Source organism: Podarcis filfolensis, assembly GCF_964270895.1.
Source record: "Podarcis filfolensis genome assembly, chromosome: 8".
Classification (NCBI taxonomy): Eukaryota; Metazoa; Chordata; class Lepidosauria; order Squamata; family Lacertidae; genus Podarcis; species Podarcis filfolensis.
The window spans coordinates 55,120,880-55,146,284 of record NC_139611.1 but is presented as its reverse complement, the minus strand read 5'-3'; the positions used below and the strand labels follow the sequence as shown (position 1 = coordinate 55,146,284).

Sequence of the window (25,405 nt, the reverse complement as noted above, 5' to 3'; positions counted from 1 at the left end):
TGTTTGTTTGTTTTCAAGTTATATCTTTCTTCCCCAAAATTGGGAGCCAAGCACAGTGCATGGTGTACTTAAAAAAGTACAGTGGTACCTCGGGTTACATATGCTTCAGGTTACATACACTTCAGGTTACAGACTCCGCTAACCCAGAAATATTACCTCGGGTTAAGAACTTTGCTTCAGAGTGAGAACAGAAATCGTGCAGCGGCGGCACAGCGGCAGCAGGAGGCCCCATTAGCGAAAGTGGTGCTTCAGGTTAAGAACAGTTTCAGGTTAAGTATGGACCTCCGGAACGAATTAAGTACTTAACTCGAGGTACCACTGTAATCACAAAGTAACCTTCACAGCATAATTTCCATTGTCGGAGACAGTCGCTGGGAATCTCAAGTGGGGAGAGTTGCTACTGTTCCTCTTACACTGCGAGAACAGGATGCCGGGCCGGATTGGCCCCCTTGGGCCTGATCCAGCAGGGCTTTTCTTGCGTCCTTACAACCAAAGAACGAAAAGACACAAGCCCTGCAATTGCCTTCTCTTTTCCCTTTCTTTCTTTGGCACTGACCCACTCAGTGCTCAACTGCCCTCCATATTCCATAGAAGCCACAAAGGGACAAATTTGTGCCTATTTGGTTCGTTCATTCATTCATTCATTTCCTTCTCATTCATAAACTAGTCTTCTGGATACCTGAGAAGCCCCCTGAGTATGCAGGAACCAGACCTTGCTTTGGGGTGGCCCATTTTACTTCCAAACAGAGAGGCACAGGACCATGCGAGTTTGGCATGGGAGGGAACGGCAAGGATGGTTACGGGCCAAAATGTAATCCAGTGCAATGTGATGAGAGCTGCCTTTGGGGGACAGTGCAGGGGTGTTTGCATGGCAGCTTTTGCCACCTTCAGTCTGACACTAAAGTTTAGTCCCATGAAAAAGAAAGGTGATGCATTTATTTGGAGCAACTGTGCCTTCCTGCTCTTCAGCCAGAAAGGTTCCCAGAGCAGTTTGTGTGCAGACAGTTGAACCAGGCATTCCCTGCCCTGCAGGCTCGCAATCGAAAAGACATGATGATGACACAAAAGGGACAGGGAGGGGAAAGTGGGAAGCAAAGGCCAGGTGCTTGTGCTTAAAGTTTTTGGTCCTTTCAGTGACTCGCTGGAATGGAAGCCGCTCAAGGGCTGGAGGCCCAGCCTGATGGAGCTGGTCTTCCGTCAGGGCTGATGGAAGGAGCTCCTCTTCTCACCTCTCCCACTGAAGCAAAAGAAGAGGCTTTGTGGAGCTAGCCCTGGGTTACATGAATTGCTTGCTAGCGCCATCATTACATACATTCAGTGGACAAGCAGATGTGCAAAAATGGGTGTGGTGCCCTTGTGCCACAAGGCAGTCTTTGGGGAAGGGTGGAGAGAATGGGCTCTCCTAGTTTTAATGCTCAGGTGAATCTTGGAGGAAACACATCCTGAAACTTGGGTATCAACCACATTTTGCAATATGTTTGGGTGGAAAGAGGAGTAAAATTAACCCCCTTCTTCTTTTTCAACCTTCGTCTTCCAGGTTTCGCACGAATTTGCCATTAACTTCAATCCTACAAACCCTTTTTGCCTAGGTAAGTGCACAGTTCATTTTATTTATGCTGTCTTTAATTCATTGGCTTTTAAATTTTAATGCTGTTTTAAAATCTGTACTATGTTTTATATTTTATTTTATTTCTCTACACTGCTGTGGCATTTTCTGCATGTAGACCAATATACACATTCTGTCTTAAATGCAGGGGGTGCAAAGCTGAGAGGGTTTTTTTGGGGGGGTGGCACACCTTCTGAAAAGACACAAAAACTTCCTCTAAGTAGCTTCCACCACTGAAGTATCCAGACTAAAATAGCACTATATGTGGGGTGTACAAAATGCTTAAAGAAGAGCCCCAGTTCAAATCTTTTAATGATATAAGGCCCTGGCTGGCTGGGGCTGATGGGAGTTGTAGTCCAACAACTTCTGGAGGACACCAGGGAAAGCTGCCTTAGGTGTTCCAACTAGGGATGAGCAAGAGATTTGATTCTGTTTGCATTTCCCTAAGAAGTCACCCAATTCACACTTCCCGAAACAATATGCATATCCAAACATAACTATCCTTCAAAATCAAAATGCACTCTCCTCAGAATTCTGTGAGGCCATTGACCAACCAAATAATGTGTATCAAAATGCATATATTAGTGAAAATTACATACAGAACGCATTATGGTAGGGAAAGTTGCTTTCAAAATGTGTGTATATTAGTAAAAAAAAAATGTATATATTAGGAGAAATCCATGTTAAATATTGACACATTTTCACTGGGAACAAATCACTGCAGACTGGAAAAATGAGAAAGGGAAATTCCTTCCTCTCTAGTTCCAGCTGCCTTTTTGAATTAGTTTGAAGCCAACTGCTTCTGATACCAACTAGCCAGATGCCTCTTGGCAGATGTTGCCTCTGAGCTTATCCTGCCTCTGAGCATAGAGGTTTCGTTCTAGTTAGCAGCACTTGTTGGGAGTCGTCTGTGAATCCTCTGGGAAATGCAACCAAAGCAGCCTCCACCTCTCACAGAGACATGAAGCAGCCTGGGAGCGTTAGTAGGTGTTCGTACACGTTGCTTGAGTGATAGGTTAAAGGGTCACCTGAGTTAACCGGCCGAGGAATAAATAGCTGGGATGCAGAGACAGAAAACCCCACACACTTCCGGATGGAGCCGAGCAGGAGGCCCCCTGCAAACAGCTTGACAAGAAGCTTGAAAAGGTTGTTTCTTTTATAAGATTCTTTCCCACCGCCACCCAACAATGAGGATGAGACTGTCTCAAGTCATTAATTAATTACCTATATTTAGGGCTACCCCCCAATTAGAGAAGTCTTCGTCATTTGGGTGAGTTTTAGGCCAGGATCCTCTATGCACTTACCTGGGGATGAGTTCCAACTGGACTTTCTTCTGAGTAGACGCATGCATGATGGGATTGTGCTGCAAGGCTATTTCAGGAACACAAAAGGTCGCAAAATCAAAACTTTGGGACAGGAGTTGGGGCTCACACCTGGATTTGGGTGCATTTGGGGGCCTGCAACACTGACCACCCATTCTCTTACTTTGCTCTAAAGGTGTAGAAGGCATCGTCCAAGCCTACTCCACCTGCCTGCCTCACATACGCTTCTATGGACCAACTAACTTCTCCCCCATCATCAACCACGTGGCTCGGTTTGCAGCCCAGGCCACCCAGCAACAGTCTGCGACTGTGAGTTCAGGCACCTTTGCCATTTGTCTTTGGATAAAGTGTGTTTGGTGGGGGCACTGCTGGATCTGCACAAGGGCAGAGGCTGCAAGGAGGAGAACTATTAGATCAGTGGTTCCCAAACTTTTCAGCCACCAAATTCTTGGTTCCATTAACCCGTCCCCAGTGCCTCCTACCCTATAGAAAGCATTTAGCGGTTTGCAGGACCCACTACGGAAGAAAATAACACAATAAAACTCAAAACAGTAACAATCAATTGCACCTTTATTTAAAAACTATTTCAATTAATTAACTGATGAACTTGATTGATACCAGCTTTTTGAAGGCTGAGAGTCATTTACACCTCTAGTGCCCCTTGCCACCCCCCCGTCTCCTAGCACCCCCTTAGGTAATCCCACTGCCCCCAGGGGGTCATAGAGCATACCTTTACCTTTTTACCCTGGATCATAGAATTGGAAGCGACCAGGAGAGTCATCTAGTCCAACCCCCTGCAATGCAGGAATCTTTTGCCCAACATGGGGCTTGAACCCACAGCCCTGAGATTAAGCGTCTCATGCTCTACCGACTCGTACTGCCCACTTTGGGAACCACTGCATTAGATCCTGCAAGTACATGATAATGCTGCTGCAGAATTGAGCCCTTGGATGACGTCCAATGCACTGCTAGCTCACTCTGCTCTGAAAGCTCATGGATTGGATCACCCGCCATTAAAGACTTGCAGAAATAAATGTGTGCTTCGGAGAGAATGTTTGTGTTGCTATTTTGGTTCCACAGTTTGAGCTGCAGAACAGGAGAAGGATTAATTTTATAACTCCAGTGTGTTGGTTGGAAATTCACGGGAAGAGATGTACCCCAACTGTCCTCATATACCAGGAACATTTGGTAGGGGTAGTCAATCTGGTGCTACTCTCTGGATGGTGTTGGATTCTAACCCCCATCATCCCCAGCCAGCGTGGACAATGGTCAGGATGATGGAAATTGTAGTCCAGTAACCTCAAACGTCTACCCCTTCCATCCCCTGCTGTGGTCCTGATGAAAATCGCCCTGCAAACCCTCACACCCCAGAAAAAGTTTCCATTGATATTATTTCTTAATGTAGATAGGCCCTCTTTTAGGAAAATGTTGAGAACTTCGATGGGGGCTTAGCACAAACTTCTCCTCCTGCGCTATTCGGTTGAGACGCCCTCCTGTATTAAAATATTTCCTAAGGCAATGTTGTCCTGCACCTTGTCTGAGGACAAGGGACCATCCTGCAGGTTTCACCAAGGACCAAGGAGTGCTAATCAGGTGTCAGTTGTGTCTGTCCTTTGGCACTAATCATCAGAAAATTTTAATAGATAACATGCCAGAAGAGAATAGCTATTCCATGAGGAAGCCTAAACTAGAGCCGGTCACATTCCCCAATCTAGTTTCTCCTGGTTTGGGAAGTGAGCAGGGTGCCCTTTGGATGTGAGCCATCTCCATCTTCCCCCGCCAACCCACTGAATCACCACAACACACATTTCTTTTGGCCTTACTGACACCAATGTTCCAGTGTCAGGCCAGGTGCCCCTCCCTCCTTGCAGCTGAGCAGGACTGTCCCATCCCCTGGCTCATCATCTCAAACTGCCCAGGCTCCACCCATGTCCCCATACCCTGGAACTTGTTTGACTTTTTGATTTTTCGCCCTGCTTCTTCAGCAATACTTCATCCTCTTGATCATCACCGACGGCGTCATCAGTGACATGGACGAGACGCGGCATGCCGTTGTGCAAGCCTCCAAGCTGCCCATGTCCATCATCATCGTGGGAGTGGGGAACGCGGACTTCGCAGCCATGGAGTTCCTGGATGGAGACAGCCGCGTGGTCCGGTCTTACACGGGAGAGGAGGCTGTGCGTGACATCGTCCAGTTTGTGCCCTTCCGGGAATTCCGTAGTGTGAGTGTGAAAGGCTTTGCCAGCCCTAAGTGCTATTATTTTTATTTATTTGTTACCCGCCCTTCACCATAAGCTGTGGACTTTTTGGGATGCTGGCTTAGGTTAACGTTTGTTTAAGTCCAGAAAAGTTTGTCTTCTGTTCTTAAATCACCACTGAGACATACTGCCTGTCTTAGGGTCACTAAACAGATATATGAAGCTGCTTTCTGCTCAGTCAGACCAACGTTTTGGACTGCAACTCCCATATCGGCCAGGGTTGATGGGAATTGTGGTCCAAAACATCTGGAAGGCTGGCCTAACCCTACCAACTCCACTGACCACGACTCCGTGGTGGATGCCTTCAGGATACAGAAAACAGGCATAGTTATACGTTGCTTTGATATCGCGGCAGCGGCTGAATGTGTGAAGTGGCTTCAGTGAAAAGCCTGAAACTTATCTACTTACCGTATTTTTCGCTCTATAGGATGCACTTTTCCCCCTCCAAAAATTAAGAGGAAATGTGTGTGCGTCCTATGGAGCGAATGCAGGCTTCTTAGCTTCAGCGATAGCAACACGAAGCCTCCAAAGCGCAGAGGGAGCAAGACTCTCCTGGCTTCAGCAAAAGGAACCCGAAGCCTTTGGAGCGCAGCGTGAGTTCCCACTGCGCTCCAAAAGCTTCAGGCGGCTATCCCTGAAGCCTTTGGAGCGCAGCGGGAACTTGCACTGCGCTCCAAAGGCTTCGCAACCTTGCCGCCGCTCCCGGACCTGTTCTGGGGGCTGGAGAAGCTCAGGCTTCCCGCGGCTAAATATGAAGCCGCGCACAGCCTCTCCCGGCTGGAGAGGTTGCGCGCGGCTAAAGAGGAAGCCAAGACAGCGAGCGGGATGGATCCCGCTCGCTGTCTTGGCTTCTTTGCTCTTTGGGGGGGGGGTAAGATTTTTTTCTTGATTCCCCCAGCCACAAAAAAAAGCTAGGTGTGCCTTATGGTCCGGTGTGCCTTGTGGAGCGAAAAATACAGTATTTATTTTATTTCATGGTGGAGAAGCTTGAACTGCACTGGCTTTCTTCTTTCAGGCACCGAAGGAAACCCTGGCCAAAGCTGTCCTGGCGGAGCTGCCGCAACAAGTGGTACAGTATTTCAAGCACCAGAACTTGCCGCCCATCAACTCAGAACCTGCCTAGGGCCCAGCCTACAAACTGTTCTTTGCCTGCATGTGCCCCAAACGTGTCGATGGCAGACGGTTGCATGTCTTATGTGGTTTCAAACAATTTGTACTTTTTGATTTAAGATGATTTAATTTAAGAGACGCAACAAAGAGCCCTGACCACCCCAAAAGTGCAACATGGGAAGCCACCAGGCCTGAGATTCCTGGGCCAAGGAAACTGTTGTCAATGCAGGACATTTTCCCTTCCCAGCCCTGAGAATCAACTTTTAAGTATTTGAATGTACTTTGTATGATTTTTTTTTTTGTGGAATGAGAGGAAAATTTTTACGCCCAGAACTTTCCAAGCCGTGAAGTTCTTGATATCCCATTGCCCAAAGAAATGTGGACAGTTCATGGATGTGTCATACTTCTCATGCTCAATGTTCATTTTTATACTGTGTACATGTTATATTTGTTATACTCAGGTTAATAAACAACCATGGACTCTTTGCAGCTTCATGAAACCCTGGTGTGGTCGGTTTGGAGCTCTGCAACTCAGGTTTGACAGGCGAGACAGCAATAGGAACCTGTAGCCAGTGGCCTAGAACAGGGATGGCAAACTCGAGGACCATAACCTCTTGGCCAGTCCTTGTGTGTGTATGCTAGTGTCAAGTGTGGCCAGTATGTGCATAGCACACATAGGCATATACATACACACACTTAATTTTTTCAAACCTGTCTCCCAAACCTCCCTGCTTCCTGGAAGCAACTTCTGCTTCATCCCACACAATTCCTGGGCTTTGCTGCTTGCTTCCTCCTCCTCCACTTTCTCTCTGGCGCTACACCATTCTGCTCTCTGTCATTTTAACAAAAATCCACAATATCCGAATCTCAAATTTGCCACAGCACAAGCTTCCCATATTATATAATCCTGTGTTTAGGAAGAATCTTCACTTTCTTAACTGCTCATAGCAACAGTGAGGAAAAAGTACTGGGGAAAATAAAGTGTGATGGAGTCATGCTGCTAAGCCCAAGCACACAGCATTGGCAGGTAGCAGCTTTTAATTCTATTCTCCATCATTTCCTTGAATGATGGCTTAGGTTCAAGTTGCTGACACCCTGCAGTATCCCATAAAATACATGCAATTTGCAGAAGATTAAGTACAGTCAAGCTTCCAAGTTTGCTCAAGTGCTTTTGCCAACCTGGTGTCCTGGCTTACAACTCCCATCAGCCCAAGCCAACACTGATGTGAGCTGTGGTTGAAAGCATATGGAGGGCACTAGGTTGACAAACGCTGACCTGAAGATGCCCACACACATACTGCTTGACAAGGAATTTGGGCACCTGAGATACACCTGGTCAGGAGCCTCCATTGAAGAGAAAACAGCTAAGTAAGGCATAAGAAGTGAATAGAGATGGCAAGCTCCAAGGTAAAAATAATAATGCATTGAGGAGTTCTTTAATCAGATGCAACACTAAAACGTCGTTACAGTGTCATGACAATCCACATTACCATCTGCTTGATTTTGCACTCTCCCCACAACAAAACCAATACTTAAAAACTAAAGAGCGAGAGCCAGCCAACCCATATGTCAGCACCTGCCAGACAGCTACACCCTAAAAACGCTTCTTTGTAAAACCAACTTGGAACACCCCCAGCGAACAATCTATTCATTCATGGAATCTTTTTAAAAATACAAGGAATTTCCTGTCCTCATCTGTAAACCTCAGAAGCCTCAAGTCTTTTGTTGCTGTTGGTACAGTGGATGCTTTTCTGGATATTGAAGATGTGTGTCTCCCCCAATCTGTACTCCCTCCCAAACTGAACACAAGTCTTAGAGCAGAGAGGAGGACAGGGGATATGAAGAGAGACACGCACAAAGACTGATTCAGTACATTATTTTGGTATTCTCTGGAAAATAAAGGAGACAGGAGAACAGAAGTTGCGAGTCTAGGGGATGGTTGAGATGGAAACAGAGAAATGACGAGCATCCCTACCCATGCTTCTAAGGGGCTGGGGAGACGCCTACAGCGGAGCATCAAAGAAGTTGCTTCCCCGAAACACGGAGGAGACGATCTTCCCAGTGGAGTTGATGGTCCCTTCGCTGTCCGAGCTGGACTCTGAGTCGCTGCTCCCAGAGTAGGCCCCGAGGCCCGGCAGGATCCCAATGCAGACGGCAGCCGAGGGACAGTGGAGGGCAGAGCCGCTCATGGAGCCGCTGCTCAGAGGAACACAGGGCGGCTTTTCTGGAAGAGAGCCATGGAGGGGGGTTGGGAGAGGAAGATTGGAAAATAAAGCTGCCAATACAAATCTATGGAGCGACCACATTTGGAATACTGTGTATGGTATTGGTCTCCTCACCTCAAAAGGTTCAGAAAAGGGCAACCAAAACGACCACAGGGATGTAGAGATTCCACTATGGGGAAAGGCTTTTGGAACTTCTTAGTTTAGAGGAAAGGTGAGTAAGAGGTGGCATGATAGAAGTTTATAAAGTTATGCATGGCATGGAAAGTGTGGCCAGAGGAAAGGTTTTCAGGACAGATTTTAAAAAGCACTTATTCACAGTGTATAGTTAAATTATGGCACTCACTTTCACAATGAAACTAACAGGGAAGCAGAATAAACCGCCATGTGAATACAGCCTCGGTGAGCAAAGCTGATGCTGCTGGCCTTTCAGCTACAGATCTGCTTCATTACTTTCCTTCAGTTACCTTCAAACATTACAGACCAAGGACCCCCATCAGAACAGAAGAGCCCTGCTGGTCAGACCAAAGTCCCTGTTAATCCAACATCCTGTTCCCATAGCTACTACCCAGCTGTGGATGGGAAGCCAGCAAGCGGGACAGTGGTGCAGTTTCATTATCTTGCTTGTATTCCCCCACAACTGAGATTCAGAGGAAGTGAGTGTCCCAGATACTGGAGATGATTCCCAGCCATCATGACCAGTTGCCACTGAGAGCCTTATCCTCCATGAATTTGTCATAGCCCCATGAAGATATATGCCCTTTAACCCAAGCCCTCACAACATGGGGCTGAGCTTTCATTTACATACATATACATCTGCTACCCATGAGGTGTCCAGACACAATCCACTTGCGAGCCTGAACCTGTCAGCTTAAGACCATTGCTCTAGGACAGAGGTCACTGAATTATCAGCTCATGACATCACCATTGCTTTGAGAAGACAAGTGATATGCACTCCACAGTCAGAGGCAGTAATGCTTACAAGCATCTGGTTGGCCACTGTGAGAATAGGATGCTGAACGGGATGGGCCACTGGCCTGATCCAGCAGGCTCGTCTTAGGTTCACTGCAATATCACTTTTCCCCAGGAAAGCCGCCTCATGGGTTTTGCCCAATATTCTGCAACAGGATGCATCCCTTCCTTCACTCCGCCCCCCCCAATTGACTGATTAGCTGTTCATGAAGGCAACATGACCAATGCACAGCAGGCGATGCGAGGCCTAGCGTAACCCACCATGCAAACACACCTACCTGGAGTCTTGTCATGGTCAGGATCCGGATCGAGTTTCAGTCTTTTCACGCTGTTGGCACCTTCTGAACTGAAAGGAAACAATGCAAAGTCAAAAAAGAGGACTGGAACCACGGGGGGGGGGGGCACTGCAAGTTGTTCTGTAGGTCACTGAGTTGCCATGGCAAAAAAGCACTAATATCATATTTACTCGAGTCTAATGCGCCATTGAATCTAAAGCACACCACAATTTTCAAAACCCTGAAACCATTTGCTGGCAAATGTAAATGTGCCATAGAATCTTATGCACACCTTGATTTTCGCAATGTAAATTGGCCAAAAAAGGTGAGCATTAGATTCGAGTAAATACAGTAAATTTAAAAAATAACAATGGGCTTTACATCTCCTATTCAGATGGGAAAGCCTGGTATATTTCTGCCTGGGAGATTTTAAACTCCAGAATCTACCCCACTTCACACCCCACATTGTGATGGTCAATTTTAAGCCTCAAAAGGTTAGCTTGTTTACTTTCCATCAACAAGGGCCCTTCATTCATCTGGGAACTTACCTCCGATGTTTCACAGCTCCAGCCAACAGCTTTGCCTGTGAGAACTTGCTCTTGTTTTCTGCTGATTTCGCCGGCAGTTTCTTGTCTGCTTCCTTCTTCAGGTCAGCACTGACCCCCACCTTTGACAAAGTGCTGTGGACTCAAAGGTTAAGGATCAAGTGGAATCTGAGGACTGACGGGTGTGCAGGAAATCCAGAGCAGCCAAACTTGCCCTTACATTGGCGCCTGTAGTCCCAGTCCTGCCAGGCTGCAGGGGTACCAGTAACCCCAATACCTTAGAAGAGGCAGTGTGTGTACACTTATTAAAACCTGCACAGGAGGAGAAGGAAACCAATCTTTGTGGATTTGTTTTCCATCAGGACTCTAAACCTTTCCATCAGGAACACCAGTGAATCAATCATTTGAATTATCTGAGTAATTATTTACTCAAATAAAATCAGTTATAAAACGCATTAAGCACCAGTGGATTTTATAGTAATTGGCATCATTCAGCTGCCCAGATAAAAATCTAACCACATTCCTGAAGCACCTTCCCCGCATTTACATAGGGCCACGCTAGATGTGACATCCAATGCATCCAATCCGAGTCCTACTCAGAGTAGACCCACTGAAGTTAATGGGCTTTAAGAACTTGCACTTCCCAGTTTCAATGTTTACTCTGAGTAGAACTTTGTTGGATACAACTTTCCATTTAAAATGCATGCTTTTTTAAAGTGCAGATAATAATCTCCCTCCAAACAAGCTAATGCTGTCTATATTTTTAAAAATATGTATATTACTGGCTTTGGGGTTTTTTGAGATGCTCAACAGTACTGCTAAAGGAAGCTCTCTGGCACCATCTGGTGGAAAGCCTCAAACACCAAACATGCCTCTTGAAATATTGGGTGGGTGGGTGGGTGGGTGAGTGTTAACACTCACACAAACCCCACCCTATTCCAACAGGGCTTGGGGTGAAATTCACACCATTCAAGCACAGAATGAGTCACTCTGACCAACTTTACCCATTAAAGAACTCAGTAAAGTTACAAACTGGTAGTTCATGCTCAGCAGCACACAATATGAAAGGTTCAATTTCCAACATCTCCAGGTGGGGCTGGGGAAGGACCTGCAGCTGAGGCCTTGGAAAGCCCCTGTCTGCCAGTGTGGGGAATACCAAGCTGGGTGGGTCACTGGCTTCACTCCGCATAAGGCAGTGCAGTCAACATTTGAGTTTCTGAGATGGTTCCCAGGTCAAGACCAGAGAAGTTCAGTGAAGAAACTGATGGGTTCAAATGTGGAGGGGGGTGCTGGGAAAGATATGGAAGAAAGGGGTGGTGTGAGGGAAGGCTCTGGAGCAGAGCCTGGGAAAAGTACTATGGACAGGGCAACACACAGATCAGCAAGGCCTAGAGCCTCCCAGGCTATCAGCCCAAGCCAGCACAGCCAGTGACAAGGGATGATGGGAGTTGTAGTCCCTAGCACCTGGAGGCTGCCCACCCCTGATATCCACACTTAGAAGAATCGGCCCAGTTACCAGAGCCACAAGAGCTTCAAGCCCAGATGAAAAATTCTGTTCCAAAAGTCTACAAATCTGGTCACCAGCAATGCTTACCCATTCCCTGGATGCCAAGCACAAAAAGATTCCTTTCTGATCTGTGAATAAACTCACAAAAGGGATGTGGAGGGGTCAGGTGACCCCAAATAATGGCAGGCCACCAAAACAAATGTTGTGGGGGCCCTGGTGCTAGTCACCAACCTGTTGCCACATCTCCAAGAGTCCTCCTGTTTTCATTCACAGCCAGATCAAATTATTGAAGTTTAACACATCCTGAATAACAAACCCACAAGCTCTGTTCTCAAATTCATCCATAGCAAAGCGAGAATACAGCTCTAGTAAACAAAATGAAATGGGCTGTGGAAATTAAGCTCCAGCTCTTCAGATCGCCAAGACACCCCAAACCGCACCCGAGTGCTAAACAAGCCACCTGCCCCTTCTTACTTCCAACTTTACAATAGAAAGTGCTTCAATGCAAAGGATATTCTGTACTCATTCAGCTCTTTGAGATCCTCTTCTCGCCGCTGCTTCTCTATTAGCGCTTGCTGCCGAGAAACCTCATCAAGGAACTTGGTCTCCTCTTCGTCTAGGCCTCTGACCATGTTTTCTGAAAGAGGAGGCGACAGGAGAACAGACTTGAATAAGCCATTTAGCTGCAAAGCCAGCACCATCTTGCCCTTCCTCTGGAGCATGTTCCTATTCTGATCCACATGACACTGCAGTGCTTTAACAGGAGGTCTTTCTGCCCCAAACTCTGGAGCTAGGAACACATGATCTCTTCTAGCCTCTAGAGACAAGTGCAGAGATAGGCAGCCAGGCTAGCAATGGCTCAGCTACGTTACGGGAACCAGGACATCCCCTCTTCTGCCAGTACTTTGGCAGACAGGCTCCTGTTCCTTCTCCTTGTCCCCCAGAAATTGTCATGTTCTCAGAATTCTTCAAGGAGCTCAGAGATATAGGGGCCTGCTTTGCTCAGGAGCGGATTTTCACAAAAAGTACTGAAGCCGTTCAGTGCGGCTCCCCTGTGTCAGGATTTACAAAGATGCTTACTGGAACTTACTGAACTTGAACTGCTCCTCAAACTCCTGCTGCTTCTTGTCCTTCTGCTCCTGGAGCCTTTCGTAGAGCGAGCGGGGGTCGTACACCTCCTCGGGGCATTCTGGGAGATGGAGAAGAAAGAAGTTGTACAGGTGGCCGCTATGAAATAAAACTTGCTCCCAGTACAGTCTCTGACAGCCTTGCCAATAATCTCAGAGACATTCCAGGTCTACTAGCCTTGATGCTACCCGCTAGCCGCTTTTGGACTAAAAGGAAATGAGAAGCAACTTCTGTGAAGATCCATTTGTTTGTCACCTGAAACTGACTATAGGCAATAGGCAAGTGGCTCTTAGTTTCATCAACAATTTGTTTGACTCTCATGGAAAGCCATGCTCAAGGTGGCTCCAACTTCAGAAAAGTTTATACAATAAAATACAGCAAAGTAACTCACAATTACAAGACATAACAAAATTTCTGTAATCATACAAATAAGGGTAAGGAAAACATCGTATAAATATGCATGCAGATTAAACAACTCATTCATAGCAAGGCCAACAATATAAATGCAAAAGCTTAACCCAAATGGGAGTAACAATAATGTATCTTCTCCAAATCAAAATGTTGCCCCAAGAACAAACACTCAACAAGAACTTGCCCTGATGAACTTTTCCTGAATCACAGGGGGAGCAAAATGCAGTCACTTCTCCATCCCTTATGCTCTGCTGTTTTCAAGAGATTGCTTTGTGCAAGGCTGCCCCTCTCAGCATATCCAACCGATTTTGCCTCCTTATTAGCACAGAAGCCTAGGAAGCTATCAGACCATTGGCCCATCAGCTCAGTATTGTCAACACTGACTGGCTGTTGCTCTCCTGGATTTCAAGAAGGGGCTGTTGTGAGTCCTATGTGGAAATGCCTCTAGAAGTTGAACCAGGGACCTTCTGCTTGTGAAATAGATGCTCTAACCACAGAACCTCCAAAACATTGCTCCTTAACAGCCCAGCAAGCTGCTGTAGTAACGTGACTGTGAAGCTGAACAGCAGAGCAAGAACCCTGGATTCAAATCTCACATCTGCTATGAACTCACTTGGTGGCTTTAGGCTATGGAAGCTTAAACAAAAAGCAGCCAGGAAGGGGCATATACTGGAGGTGGGACCCACCACCACCTAAACCCACCACCACCTAACACCACTCCCCCTTCCTTCCCTGCAATCTCAGTGAAGGTCCACCTCATATTTCTACAACACTTTTCCTCAAATTAAATTGCAGTGACCAAGATTGCCATTGGAATGAGGGAGTGGGAAAGTAAACCCAACCACCCCTCCCTGATACTACCCATCTGATTGGTGGAGAAGAGAGGGCAGCCGTGCTACTTCCACCACTCCCCATTGCTCTGATGCTCCTGCCAATCAGGAATGCAACAGATCTCTTCAGCCAAAGGAGGAGGGGAGGAACTTGGAGAAGGGGTCAGGCTAGATGGAAAGGCAACCTATGGCTCCCTATCCCTGCTTCAGGCAAATGGCTCTTAACCAGTTTCAATGTCCCATTCCACCCCCCCCCCCCCGCTGCATTAATAAAATAGTGCTGACCTGCTTCACAGAGCTGTTCCTTTAATATTTACATAACAAAATATTAAATGCTTCAAAAATTGCAACACATTCCTCATCATTACTGTGCTAAAAAGTAACAACTGAGTGTTTGAATCATGCCTAAACAGTCTTTAGTCTCCGTTTGATCCTACTCTGTCCCACTAAGTCCTTAGAAGCTCTTGCAATTTGTTTTTGTACAAGCTTCAGGTGACAGACTCCGCTAACCCAGATATAGTACCTCGTGTTAAGAATTTTGCTTCAGGATGACAACAGAAAAGTGTGGTGGCGGCGCGGCAGGCCCCATTAGCTAAAGTTGTACCTCAGGTTAAGAACAGTTTCAGGTTAAGAATGAACCTCCAGAATGAATTAAGTTCTTAACCCAAGGTACCCCTGTACAGGGGTACCTTGCTTCTCAAACTTAATCCATTCCAGAAGTCCATTCAAAAACCAAGGCACACTTTCCCATAGAAAGTAATGCAAAATGGATTAATCCATTCCAGACTTTTAAAAACAACCCCTAAAACAGCAATTTAACATGAATTTTACTATCTAAAAAGACCATTGATCCATATAATGAAAGCAATAAACAATGTACTACAGTCACACAATCAATCAATTAGTAGTTGAACTGGGTTTCACACAGTCCCAAAAACAAAACAAAAAAGTCCCAAAAACAAAAACGCAAAATAGCAAAAACAGGCAGACCTCAGCGTAACACTCAAAGCGGAAGTGTGGCACTCAAATCAGAAACGTAACACTCAAAACAGAGCACGTTTGGCTTCTGAAAAAGGTTTGCAAATCAGAACACTTACTTCCAGGTTTGCAGTGTTTGGGTTCCAAGTTGTTTGCGTACCAAGGCGTTTGAGAACCAAAGTACCACTGTACTACAGACTGTTGAAAAAGGTCTGTCTCCCAGAAGCCAAGGATGTTTGGGCCCCATTTCACTAGAGGTAAAATATCCTATGGCAACAAATAAGCTACCTGTGGCTAGATAGGAAAAAGTGAATATGGATAACTTCTAACAATCTCTCATGTGGAGGAGTTTCAGGTAGAGCAGGCTTTGAGGGATTGATCGGTATTGTAATGGTAGTCTGAGCTCTCCTACTACCTCTCTGTTCAGCAATTCCCCAATCAACAGTCAAATACCTTCAGGGTCTTCGGGTTTCCGAACCTTCTCCCATTCTTCCTGCCTTCGCTTGCGCCGCTCTTCTATCTCCGCTTCAGACACAAACCTTTTGTTAATCACGAGGTCGGCACTACCTTCTCCTCCATCCATTGTGGAGCAGCCTGTGCAGAGAAGAGAGTTAGGAGCAGGACAGTGTCTATTCCCTACATATAGAGACACACTGAACTCTCTGGCATAGAACTGGCCATGCAGTGCACTGCCATGCAAATAATTCTTAACCCAATCCACGCATATAGGAAACCAGTTTTCAGGTAGAAGGCTAGGCTAGATCTCCTTGGCACACAGTTTTCTAGAGGGAGGTACATTTCACACAGAAGTATTCAGTAAGGTAAATTCCCACCCTGCAATGGTGCAGTCCAAATACACTGGTGTAGACCGTCTCAGTGAGAAATAAATTAGAGTCAGAAGTATGCCTACAATATCCCTGCCTACATCTACTATGCTGTACTACCGCTAATTCCCCCTACCTCAGAAGACCAGAGGCAAAGCACAATGAATTACGGGAAGGCAGGAAGGAGGCAGTTTATGCCCTATAGCAAGCACTAAAGTGGTACTGTTTCCTACTTGGACTTGACATGTGGAGCATTTGCCACAAATGGATTGTGGAAGAAGTGACCCCACAGGGTTGCTAAGTTTCCAAACATCTGCTGCCTTCGATAGATATGGAAAAGACAAAGTGTCCTGGGGGAAGTTTAGTGGAGGACCTGATACATTCCCTCTCTGTTCTATGGACTGAAATGCTAAATTCTGTCTCCCACTTTCCCCATTAATCAGAAACAGGAGTTCCTTCTTAACAGAAAAGTCAGGACTATTACCTGTAAAATTACACCATTTACTGTTCACAGCAACAAAACAGGACAACATATTTGTCAAAAACAGATATCATTTAGTCTCTTACAGGGTCTGCATAGCAGCTATCTCCATGCCATTTTTTTATGCATATTATATGAATTGCATTAAAAAGCCTTGCAATACAAGACTGAAGTCATATCTAGTCCAGCATCCCATTGTCCACAATGGCCAACACAATGATGCCTCTGGAAAGTCAATAATCAGGCTATTGGAACAAATGCTATCTCCTGCTTTTGCTCCCCAGTAACCATTGAGAGACACACCATCACAAATCTTGGCAGCAGTATATAGTCATAATGACTTGTCGTTATTGACAAACCTCATGTTTTCTACTGAATTGTCTAATTCCCCCTTTTAAAAAAGTGGCCATCACCTCCTCTCACTTTCATGAGCAGCAATAGAATTTTATTCTCCATTATGCGAAAATGGAAGCTGAGCTAAATTACATATATATTGAACAAAACAGCACTGCTTACATCATTTATTTTTCAGTGCAGAATTTATTTTATCTTACATAGACCTTGGAGTTTCAGCAATGGATCTGCAGGTGTTGCACACAGGATAAAACAGCTTTGTAATGAAAGGAAGGAGCTGAGCCAGCATGCAGTTTTTAATGTCAGGATGCAGGTGTTCTGAGCAAGCAGGTGACTCCAATCATGAATTAAGTCAACCAGTGCTTGCACCTGAGAAAAGGCTGGCCTACTGGCTCCTTACAGATCCCTTTAGCTAGAATACCTCTCATCAATGTGAATTATTTCACTCAAATTCCTTCACACTTAAAAATGTTCCTCTGGTTAGAAAAAAAGGCTGCAATGAGTGCAATTACTTGCCCCCTTACTGTTCACAACCTGAGGAAGGTACAGATGTCACAATGGTTCCCTCTTAAACAAACAAGGTGCCTTACATATGTAACACTCCTTGCTTGCAAGCTTAAAAAACCTTTTTATCTCAATCTGCTTTTAACTGAAATTAAAGCTGGATTTTAAACTACACCCCATCTGAAACAGTAATATGACTTTTACGGGAGTGAGTGCAAAAGGCTTTTAAGTTTAATCCTGTTTTTAAGTTGAAAATAACTGCAGATGTTGCTTCTTAAATGCATATCCCATTAACTAGAGGCCACCTTGAGAAAACTTATTTTTAAAGAAATTTTATATATTGCTTAAATTTTTTAAAGTACAGTCGTAGCTTTAATAAACAATGCCATTGCTATCAACAGCATTTCATCGGTATTATATCAATAATATTCATCCTCATTGTGTGGGTCCAGACATTCGATTTTAAGAAAACTGTAAGGACGAGGGTCCATCCATAAGTTGCTTTTAAATTGTGTTTTAACGCTGTAACCCGCCCTGTGGCCTAAGGGTGAGTGCCGGGCAATAAATAAATAACAGCACTACTACTATTACTACTACTAGGATAGAATATCTTGTTAATAACTTATTTTAATTATCATTCATTATTAATAAATAATTTCGCTATTCCAGTTACCATCCCCGCACTCCCCCCAGTCTCAACGGCCTCCTAGAGCCGGAAGGCGGCCCGTGACACCCACCTCTCCGCCATGGACCCCTCCAACGGGGCCTTCCTTCCTCTTCCTCCCGAGCCCACCTTTGTGGACGGAGTCCCGGCCGCACCAATGACAGCCCCGCCCCCTTTACCCCCACGGTCTCCCCGCCTCTTCCGCCTCCGAGTCACCCAATCGGACGCCGCGTTCCTTTTCCTCACCCATCATTCCAGCCAACCGAGGCTTCCGTCGCAAACAAACCAGCGAGTCCTGAAAGCGGCGTCTGCGACTGGGTTGGTTAAAAAAATAATAGGGGTGGGAAGGGACAGGCGGGCGCTTAGGATTGGCCAGCCTCCCTTCCGAGCGGCGTGGGCGGAGCTTCGCTTCTAGCAATTTGAGAATGGGCCGCGTGAGTGGAAAGCGACGAAGAGGAGGGGGCGTGGCTAGTTGCCTTGGGGATACGGAGCGAGGAGCGGCGGCGGCCTGGCGGGGAAGTGGGCGGAGCCGCGGCGCGCTCGCTCTCGGAACGGGGAGGGTCCGCGGAGGCCTCTTGCTCCGCCGCCGCCGCCGCCTTTCCTTCCCGCCGCTGGCTGAGGAGAAATAGGCGCGCGGTGGCACAAAGAGGCCGCCCCGCCACTGCCCGCCGCCAGCACGGCGCTTCTTCTCTGGCCTTGACGGGCTGAATGGAAGGCGGCAGCCAGCGTGGAGCGGCTGAGGTGAGTTGAGAGGAGGGGCGCCTGGCGGGGAAGGAGAGGGAGGGGAGGGGGCCGGGGGAGGAAGTGGAGGGGCGGGGGGAGGGCAGGGCCTGATCCTGATCTTGAAGTAGGAGCGAAGAAAGGGCCCTGCGGGTGGATGGGCGAGTGGGGAGAAGCCCAGCGCACAGGGGGATGATAATTTCTCTTAATTATTTTTTTTTAATAGTGTCTTAACGCTGTAACCCGCCCCAAGCTTTAATTCATTAATTGTGACAATGATGAAAGTCCTGGCAGTGGGGCTGAGGGTGGGAAGGAGCCTGCATGTGTACAATGCCTTTGTGCGTGTGTGATCTATTTAATATCTCTCTCTCTCTCTCTCTCTCTATGATAACAAATGTGCATAACTGATCCACACATATGTACGTATGCATATACATATATACATAGGTGATAGTGACACATATCATACATATGCATGGTCTTACATCATTTTAGTATCTAATACATGGCTTGCATTATGGGTGGCTAGCCCTCAGATTGGGGGCCTGATCTGCTCTTCTCACCACCACCACACTCAGCAGTTTTTTCTCTCCCTTCCCTTCCCACAAGATTTGGCTAATTTGGGTGGTGACAGCAAAAAGAAAACTGGAACTAAAGTAGATGCAGCACTAAAGTGGGTTGAGCCTGGTGTGCCTGCAAATCCTCAGAGTTTTCCTTAGATGTCAGATTGATGGGTGTAGAAATGGACAGTTGTTTGGTATGGATTACCTGAGGTGTGGCTGTGTGTGTGAAGAGTGCACACACTTAAAAGAGTGTGGGGTGGCCACACCCACCACTGCCATGCAGCCCTCAGAGGGTTGGCCGAGGGTGAATGTGGCCCTCAGGCCAAGAAAGTTGAGCCACATCTGACTTCCATGATAACCCACATGCATGCAATTAATACACAGTATTGTTGTTATTGCTTACATTAGCAAAACAGCTTTCTGAAGGGTAGTGGTGTTGGACCGTTGCAGAAAGAAAAGAGCCTTGTGGTACCTTTAAAGACTAACAAATAGTGTTGCTGCAGCACAGTGCTACCCTCTAAGGTGTCGTTTGCGATGATAACGGTAATCATAATTATGTCATTAATAACAGTGACGAAAGCTACTGTTTTAAGTGCAGCTCTTCAGGGCACTTTGCATGCATTTCTCTCAGTAGGCAGGTAGCATTTGACAGCTCAGAGACCTCCAGGATAGCAGCCCAGAAGGTTAGAAATGCTGGCATTGACACAGCTGTTATTTAACAGCACCCAGATAAAAGTTTTGAGGGAGGGCGAGTCCCCTTTCAAAGAATGCATTGAAATTTGGTCTTTGGGGGGCAGGGTATAACACACAGGGTAAAATATCTCTTCTTACAAATAGACTCCCTTCTGTTAAATATGGCTTTCTAGTGCATACACATTCATACTCTTTATTCTAGCACATTTACCTGGGTTCTGCTTCATAGTAGCAGTGTTAATACTAGCATTTCTTGCCTCTGGGTTGCTGTGGTATAGGATTGTGAGCTGCCCAGTTTCCTCCTTGTGAAGGACTGCCTACTTTGCTTTGCTGAGAAAAAATTATGTGAAGTGGTTTGAATGCTCTAAAGCATTAAAGTAGCAGCATTGTAATGATGTAGCTATGGACATTGGTGCTGCTTATTTAGGCAATGATAATGGTCTTTGTCCTTTTTGTGCCTGAGGTTTAAGAAACCAGAATCTTTGAATGTGTAGTATCTGCCATGGGAGGGTATGAAGCAATGTCTTCCAGCACGATGTAGCTGTGGCTTACCCTTTGCTAGTTCTGCACACCTGCTTACTTCTCCTTTCATGCATGTGGAAGAAGCAAACCACGAACCCAGGCTGCATGGTTTGTTTCACTCACAGCAAATCGCCATCTGTAGCCAAGGTTTGTTCTTGGCTTGCTTGGTTTGTTTTGTTGGAGCAAAGTAAATCACAGTGATAACTGTTTTTTTATGTAATACTAAACCAGGGATCATGGTATAGTTCCTCTGCATGCTGGTAGGAAGAAGATAAACAACATTCCACATGGACCTGCTCTTTATTATGGTCGGTGAGCTGGGCCAAGCTTAAATCTGTGGTGATTACAATTTTCTTCTCAGTTTCTTCCTCCAGTATGAAACAATACTAAGCTCACTTTCACCACTCCTCTGTCCTAGTGATAGGTGCAGCTAAATGAGTGAGGCTGATTGTTGCTCCTCAAGGAATAACTACTCCGGCCACTTTTCTGTTGCCAAACATAATAGTGTGTTGAGTACGGAGGGGGAAATAGCTTGACTTTTACTAGCCCTTAACCCTCTTTGCTAATATTGATTTGTTTGTTTGTTCACTTGCTGAGCTGTATTTTTAAAGTTTTAATTATGGTTTTAAATTTGTTGCATTCTTTTGGAAGTGCTTTAAAATAGAGGGTTTTGTTTGTAATCATGTTGAATGGTGACTTTAAATTTGAATGAATGAATACATGGATTGGTAACATAGTGTGTAACAAGGATGGGAGAGTATGTGGTCCTCCAACCATTTGCCTTGCTGGCTAGAGCTGATGGGTGTTGGCAGCAACCATAATCTGGAGGGCCACAGGTTCCCTATCCCTGCTATATAATCTTGAATACGTCTTGTCTAGAAAATGAGATTTCCTTAGAGTTTAAAATAGTAGGTTGGAGACCTGGGGATGTACTGGCGATGAGTAAGAGATTCCTGGGGACTAGGCAAACTTGAAATGAAATGAGGAGTGGCATATGAGAAAGCCTGAGGACAAGAATCTTCCTGTGGAGATAAGATGGTACTGGTAAGCTATGTGGAGGTTGTCTGCTAAAATAGGGATGAGGGAGGACGACAGGCACTTCAGGTTGAAGTGAGTGTTCTGCTGTGTGATGAGCCAGGCAGTTTCTAGGGGAGACTAGCAGCTGATTTCCTCTTGCTTTTAAGATTAGTAATTCCCAAATTGTATGTGTTCTTTCATAATTATAGAAACCTTTTTGAGAGCCCAGAGTGCCCGCCCACAGAAGGCAGTCTGCATGATCCATTGAAGGGAGGCCTCTGGCTTTCCTTTTTCCACCTTCTATGGAGGTGGGTAATTCTGCCTTGTCTTTGTTTGGATCATTCAGCCACTTCTGATGCTGCAGAATTATCTACCTCCAAGGATTGCAGGAAGAGGTTGCCTGTTGCATCCCTCCACCAGTCAGTGTCCTGGGTTTTCCGCCTGACAAAAAGCAAGCCCAGAGGCACAATTCTTGCAGGAATATGCTAGGCTACAGGTAGCGTAATTCTTACTCTTGCACGCTCTAAATCTTTTGAAGTTTGACGAAGTGCGTTTCTTCATTTTAAACTCAGTAAAAAAAATGTACTTCTATCATCAAGAGTTTAGAAATTCATACTTTAGATGAGCAAGGCTATTTCTGAGGGAGATTAGTGGCTGGCTGGCTGCCTAGATGGTAGGGGCAGAACTGTGTTCTGCTCCCACATTTTATGAGACGGAAGGCATGCTGCTCAGAGTGGTACCTCACCACTCTGCGCATGATGCTAAGCTTCATGCTAAACCATGGCTTCACATCAATGCATGGGTTCCCAGGGTGCTCTGCCTCTAGTGCTACTGTGAGCTAAGTCATGTTTTGGCTTGGCAAGTCATCTGAACTGGGATGGTGGTTTGTCTTATTCCAAACAAAATAGTTGAGTGAGATTTGTTCTTAGTTTGTCTAGAGCCTGCCTTCTGCCCCTCACGTTGGGTGTCCTGTTCCTTGTAGGCAGGAACCCCCTCATTCAAGTGTGATGTGTGAACAGAGTATGCAGAGAGACACTGCATCCTTCCTCATGGATTCTTCAACTATTCACATCCTTGCTCCAAACACACTTTTCACCTATAGTGATATATCATGGGAAAACATCATCTTTGTTAATTAGTCTGAGGGATGCTCTCTGCTGATGGTTATGAATAAAGTGGGGTGGGGTTGGTAGTACAGTGGGGAGAGTCCAGGATATAGGCCCAAATGAGCAATATTTGTATAAATAAGGTTTCCAGTCTGTATGCTCTTGAGTCACAGGAAGAACTTTTTAGTCATGCCTGCTAGTTTGTGTGACTAAATCCAACACACAGTTTGGTTTGGTTATTTGACCAAGAATTTTTGTACAGTACTGTGGGGCAGAAGCGTTAGGGCTTCCCCTGCCATTACTTGAATAAACAAGAACTTAACAATTGCTCAGACAGAAGCATTTTTGCCATAGGGACTGGGTGGTCCATTGGCGTGGGCACAATTGATCAGTTCAGTATGCAAATAGATTCATAACCCATGACGCTCACACTGTGTAGTTGGTTTTGTAGCCTGTGGAGCTACTACACCTTAAATGACTAGGGGGAAGGGTAGGAAATCCATCTTCCTGCCCCAACCAGGATTAGCATTGAACAAAGCTGTAGTGGTGAAGCTTGGCCTCCTTGGCTGCTGCCTGTACCTCGTGAGTCTAGCCTTTGCCCAAGTAAGTCAGTCACTTGGCTAGAACCTCTCCCTTACATTGAGGAGGCTATCACCTGAACTCTTTCCTGGTCTGTTTCAGCTCCTAGCAGTTGGTGCAGTGCAGGAGATTGTGTGCTCTACCCCTTTGTATCAGCTGCCGACATTGAGGATAAGTGAGGTAACTTATTTTTCACCAATGCATCGCTTCTTTCTAGTCAACTTTCCAGCACCATTCAGATACATAGAAGTGTGTGATGACCCATAACAGACCAGTGCTTGGAGGCTAGATGTGGACCAGTAAATTGAAGGTGAATCCTGAGGCGACAAAGATGTTGTGTGTTCTGAATTGCTGAGTCTAGGAGGTTGGAGATTACCTGTTCTGGATGCGGCTGCACTCCCCTGGAAGTAGCCTGTTCATAGCTTGGCGGTGCTCCTAGATCCACTACTGCCCCTGGAGGTTTAGGTAGCCTTGGTGACCTGAAGTGCCTTTTTTCCAGCTATGGCCCCTTTTGGAGAGAGACGACCAGTGTACTCTACGCCCTGATACTGTTCAGACTGGACTATTGCATTGTGCTCTGTGTGTGGAATCCCTTGAAGACTATTTGAATACTTCCACTGGTCAGAAATGCAGGTCCAGAAGAGGGCTCTCTCTGTGGCAGGCCCTAAATTATGGAGTTTCCTCCCTGCAGAAATGTGTCTGGAATATTTATTGTACAGGATTCACCTCTTAAACCAAAGTTTTAATTCTGCTTTGTGGGACCCACCTCTTTTGTTGAATTTATATCATTCTGCCCTGTTTTTTAAAAAATGGTTTTACTAGTTTTATAATTATAGCAATTTTATCCATTTTTATAATTGTATATTACCGGTATATTGTTTTAACTCTCCCTGAGACCTTATGGTGAAGACTAGGTAAGAAATTAAATCAATCAATTAATTAATTTCCCCACCTTTTCTTAAAAGTATGTCATATGATTGTGACCCAAACTTGAGAATTGGCTTCCATAGGAGATTTAATGAAATTATAATCTTCTAAACCTTTTAGCTCAGTTTCATGTTAATGTGTGCCTGGTAATGTGGAATGATTTGCATAAGGAAATTTTCTAATGCCCTAGACTACAGATTGTAATTCTCTTGCTTATTTGACTTCATTTAGAAAACAAAGTTGAAGAAATAGCCAAGCTTTCTTTGCATTGTGTTTGCTGTACTTGTACATCCCACTTCCAAGCCAAGCACTGCAGAAATATTTCTCCGTTTAAGAAACACCTCTGCAGTTATGACCTACACGTCAGCAAACCCTAAGTTTGGATTGTGGATAAAACTGATGTCAATCATACATGAAAAATGATTTGCAATGTTTGCTTACCGTATGTGCCCCATTTCTAGGAAGTAGGATTTGAAGAGAGTAACCCCAAATATAATCTAAGATTTAGACTGCACCATTCTTGGTCATAAAGCAAATGAATAGTTGGTGTTTTGTTAGTAGGGCTAATTTTTGTTTTAAATGGAGGGTCTGGGGAAGCTTGTACATGGGGACCATTCAGTCTCCAAAACAGAAACTTCTCAGGTGCCAATTGCAAATTTACACTTAGAAAACCAAAAATAAGGTTCTTATAATTGCATATTACTGTTTGGTTTTTAAACAGTAATTTTTACACTTCAGAAAATTGCCAAGCTCTTTCTGATTCAGGCAAGTTTAATAACAGAATGCGAAGAAATTTCTGGCATAGTATGATAGGGAGGTTTAACCAGACCCAAAATTCAGTTTGCACATGGGCATTATTGTTTTCTTTGCAGGAACAGTAAAGCCACATTTTCTCTCTCTTTGAAATGCAAACAGTATCTCTGTGTTAACTTTTTGTGAGTTGATTCTCTTAGAGCTATGGGTTTTACGTATTTACGATGGGTGAGGGAAAAATCCAGCTATTACTGAGTTAAGACTGGAAACTGAAAGGTTGAAGTCATCCCTGTATTCAGCTTTGGCTTCTTGGCAAGAATTCAGAGTGGGCAGGGTTTTTCCACAATGAGGTGATTATGGTTGAGTGTAAGGAAACACTTGAGGCTGTGAATCATTGATTCCTTCTTACTCTAGAGGCGCCTGCGCTCAAAACCATTTCCAGCCAAGTTCTTAGCTGACCACTTCTGCTGAGTTGTTTGGACCAGGAAAATTTGGTGGGATGATCATATAGATGTCGTACATTACATTGGATAA

General features: G+C 45.4%; 3 protein-coding genes across 4 annotated transcripts in view; 2 read left to right on the top strand and 1 right to left on the bottom strand.

Annotated features, from left to right (window-relative positions):
* The window catches only part of CPNE2 (copine 2), an 80,348-nt gene extending 73,567 nt beyond the window's left edge, over positions 1-6,781 (top strand). Inside the window, exons 13-16 of the mRNA XM_083625229.1 lie at positions 1,538-1,589; positions 3,104-3,237; positions 4,914-5,150; positions 6,202-6,781. Of these exons, the coding sequence (XP_083481355.1) occupies positions 1,538-1,589; positions 3,104-3,237; positions 4,914-5,150; positions 6,202-6,309 (531 nt within the window). The 3' untranslated portion in view covers positions 6,310-6,781. The remainder of the gene's footprint in view (positions 1-1,537; positions 1,590-3,103; positions 3,238-4,913; positions 5,151-6,201) is intronic.
* Positions 6,782-7,716: 935 nt separating this feature from the next.
* PSME3IP1 (proteasome activator subunit 3 interacting protein 1) lies at positions 7,717-18,171 on the bottom strand. The gene is made up of 7 exons (XM_083625408.1): positions 18,065-18,171; positions 15,618-15,758; positions 12,908-13,006; positions 12,304-12,454; positions 10,314-10,445; positions 9,769-9,836; positions 7,717-8,520 (listed from the first exon to the last, which is right to left on the bottom strand). The coding sequence occupies exons 2-7, from the start codon at positions 15,745-15,747 to the stop codon at positions 8,300-8,302; spliced, it is 801 nt and encodes a 266-aa protein (XP_083481534.1). The 5' UTR covers positions 15,748-15,758; positions 18,065-18,171; the 3' UTR covers positions 7,717-8,299.
* A 111-nt stretch (positions 18,172-18,282) lies between these two features.
* The window catches only part of RSPRY1 (ring finger and SPRY domain containing 1), a 35,676-nt gene continuing 28,553 nt past the window's right edge, over positions 18,283-25,405 (top strand). The window contains exons 1-2 of one of the 2 annotated variants that reach the window (XM_083625223.1): positions 18,283-18,732; positions 23,294-23,371. The gene's annotated coding sequence lies outside the window, so the exon portion shown is untranslated. The remainder of the gene's footprint in view (positions 18,733-23,293; positions 23,372-25,405) is intronic. The other variant, XM_083625222.1, reaches the window with a different exon arrangement.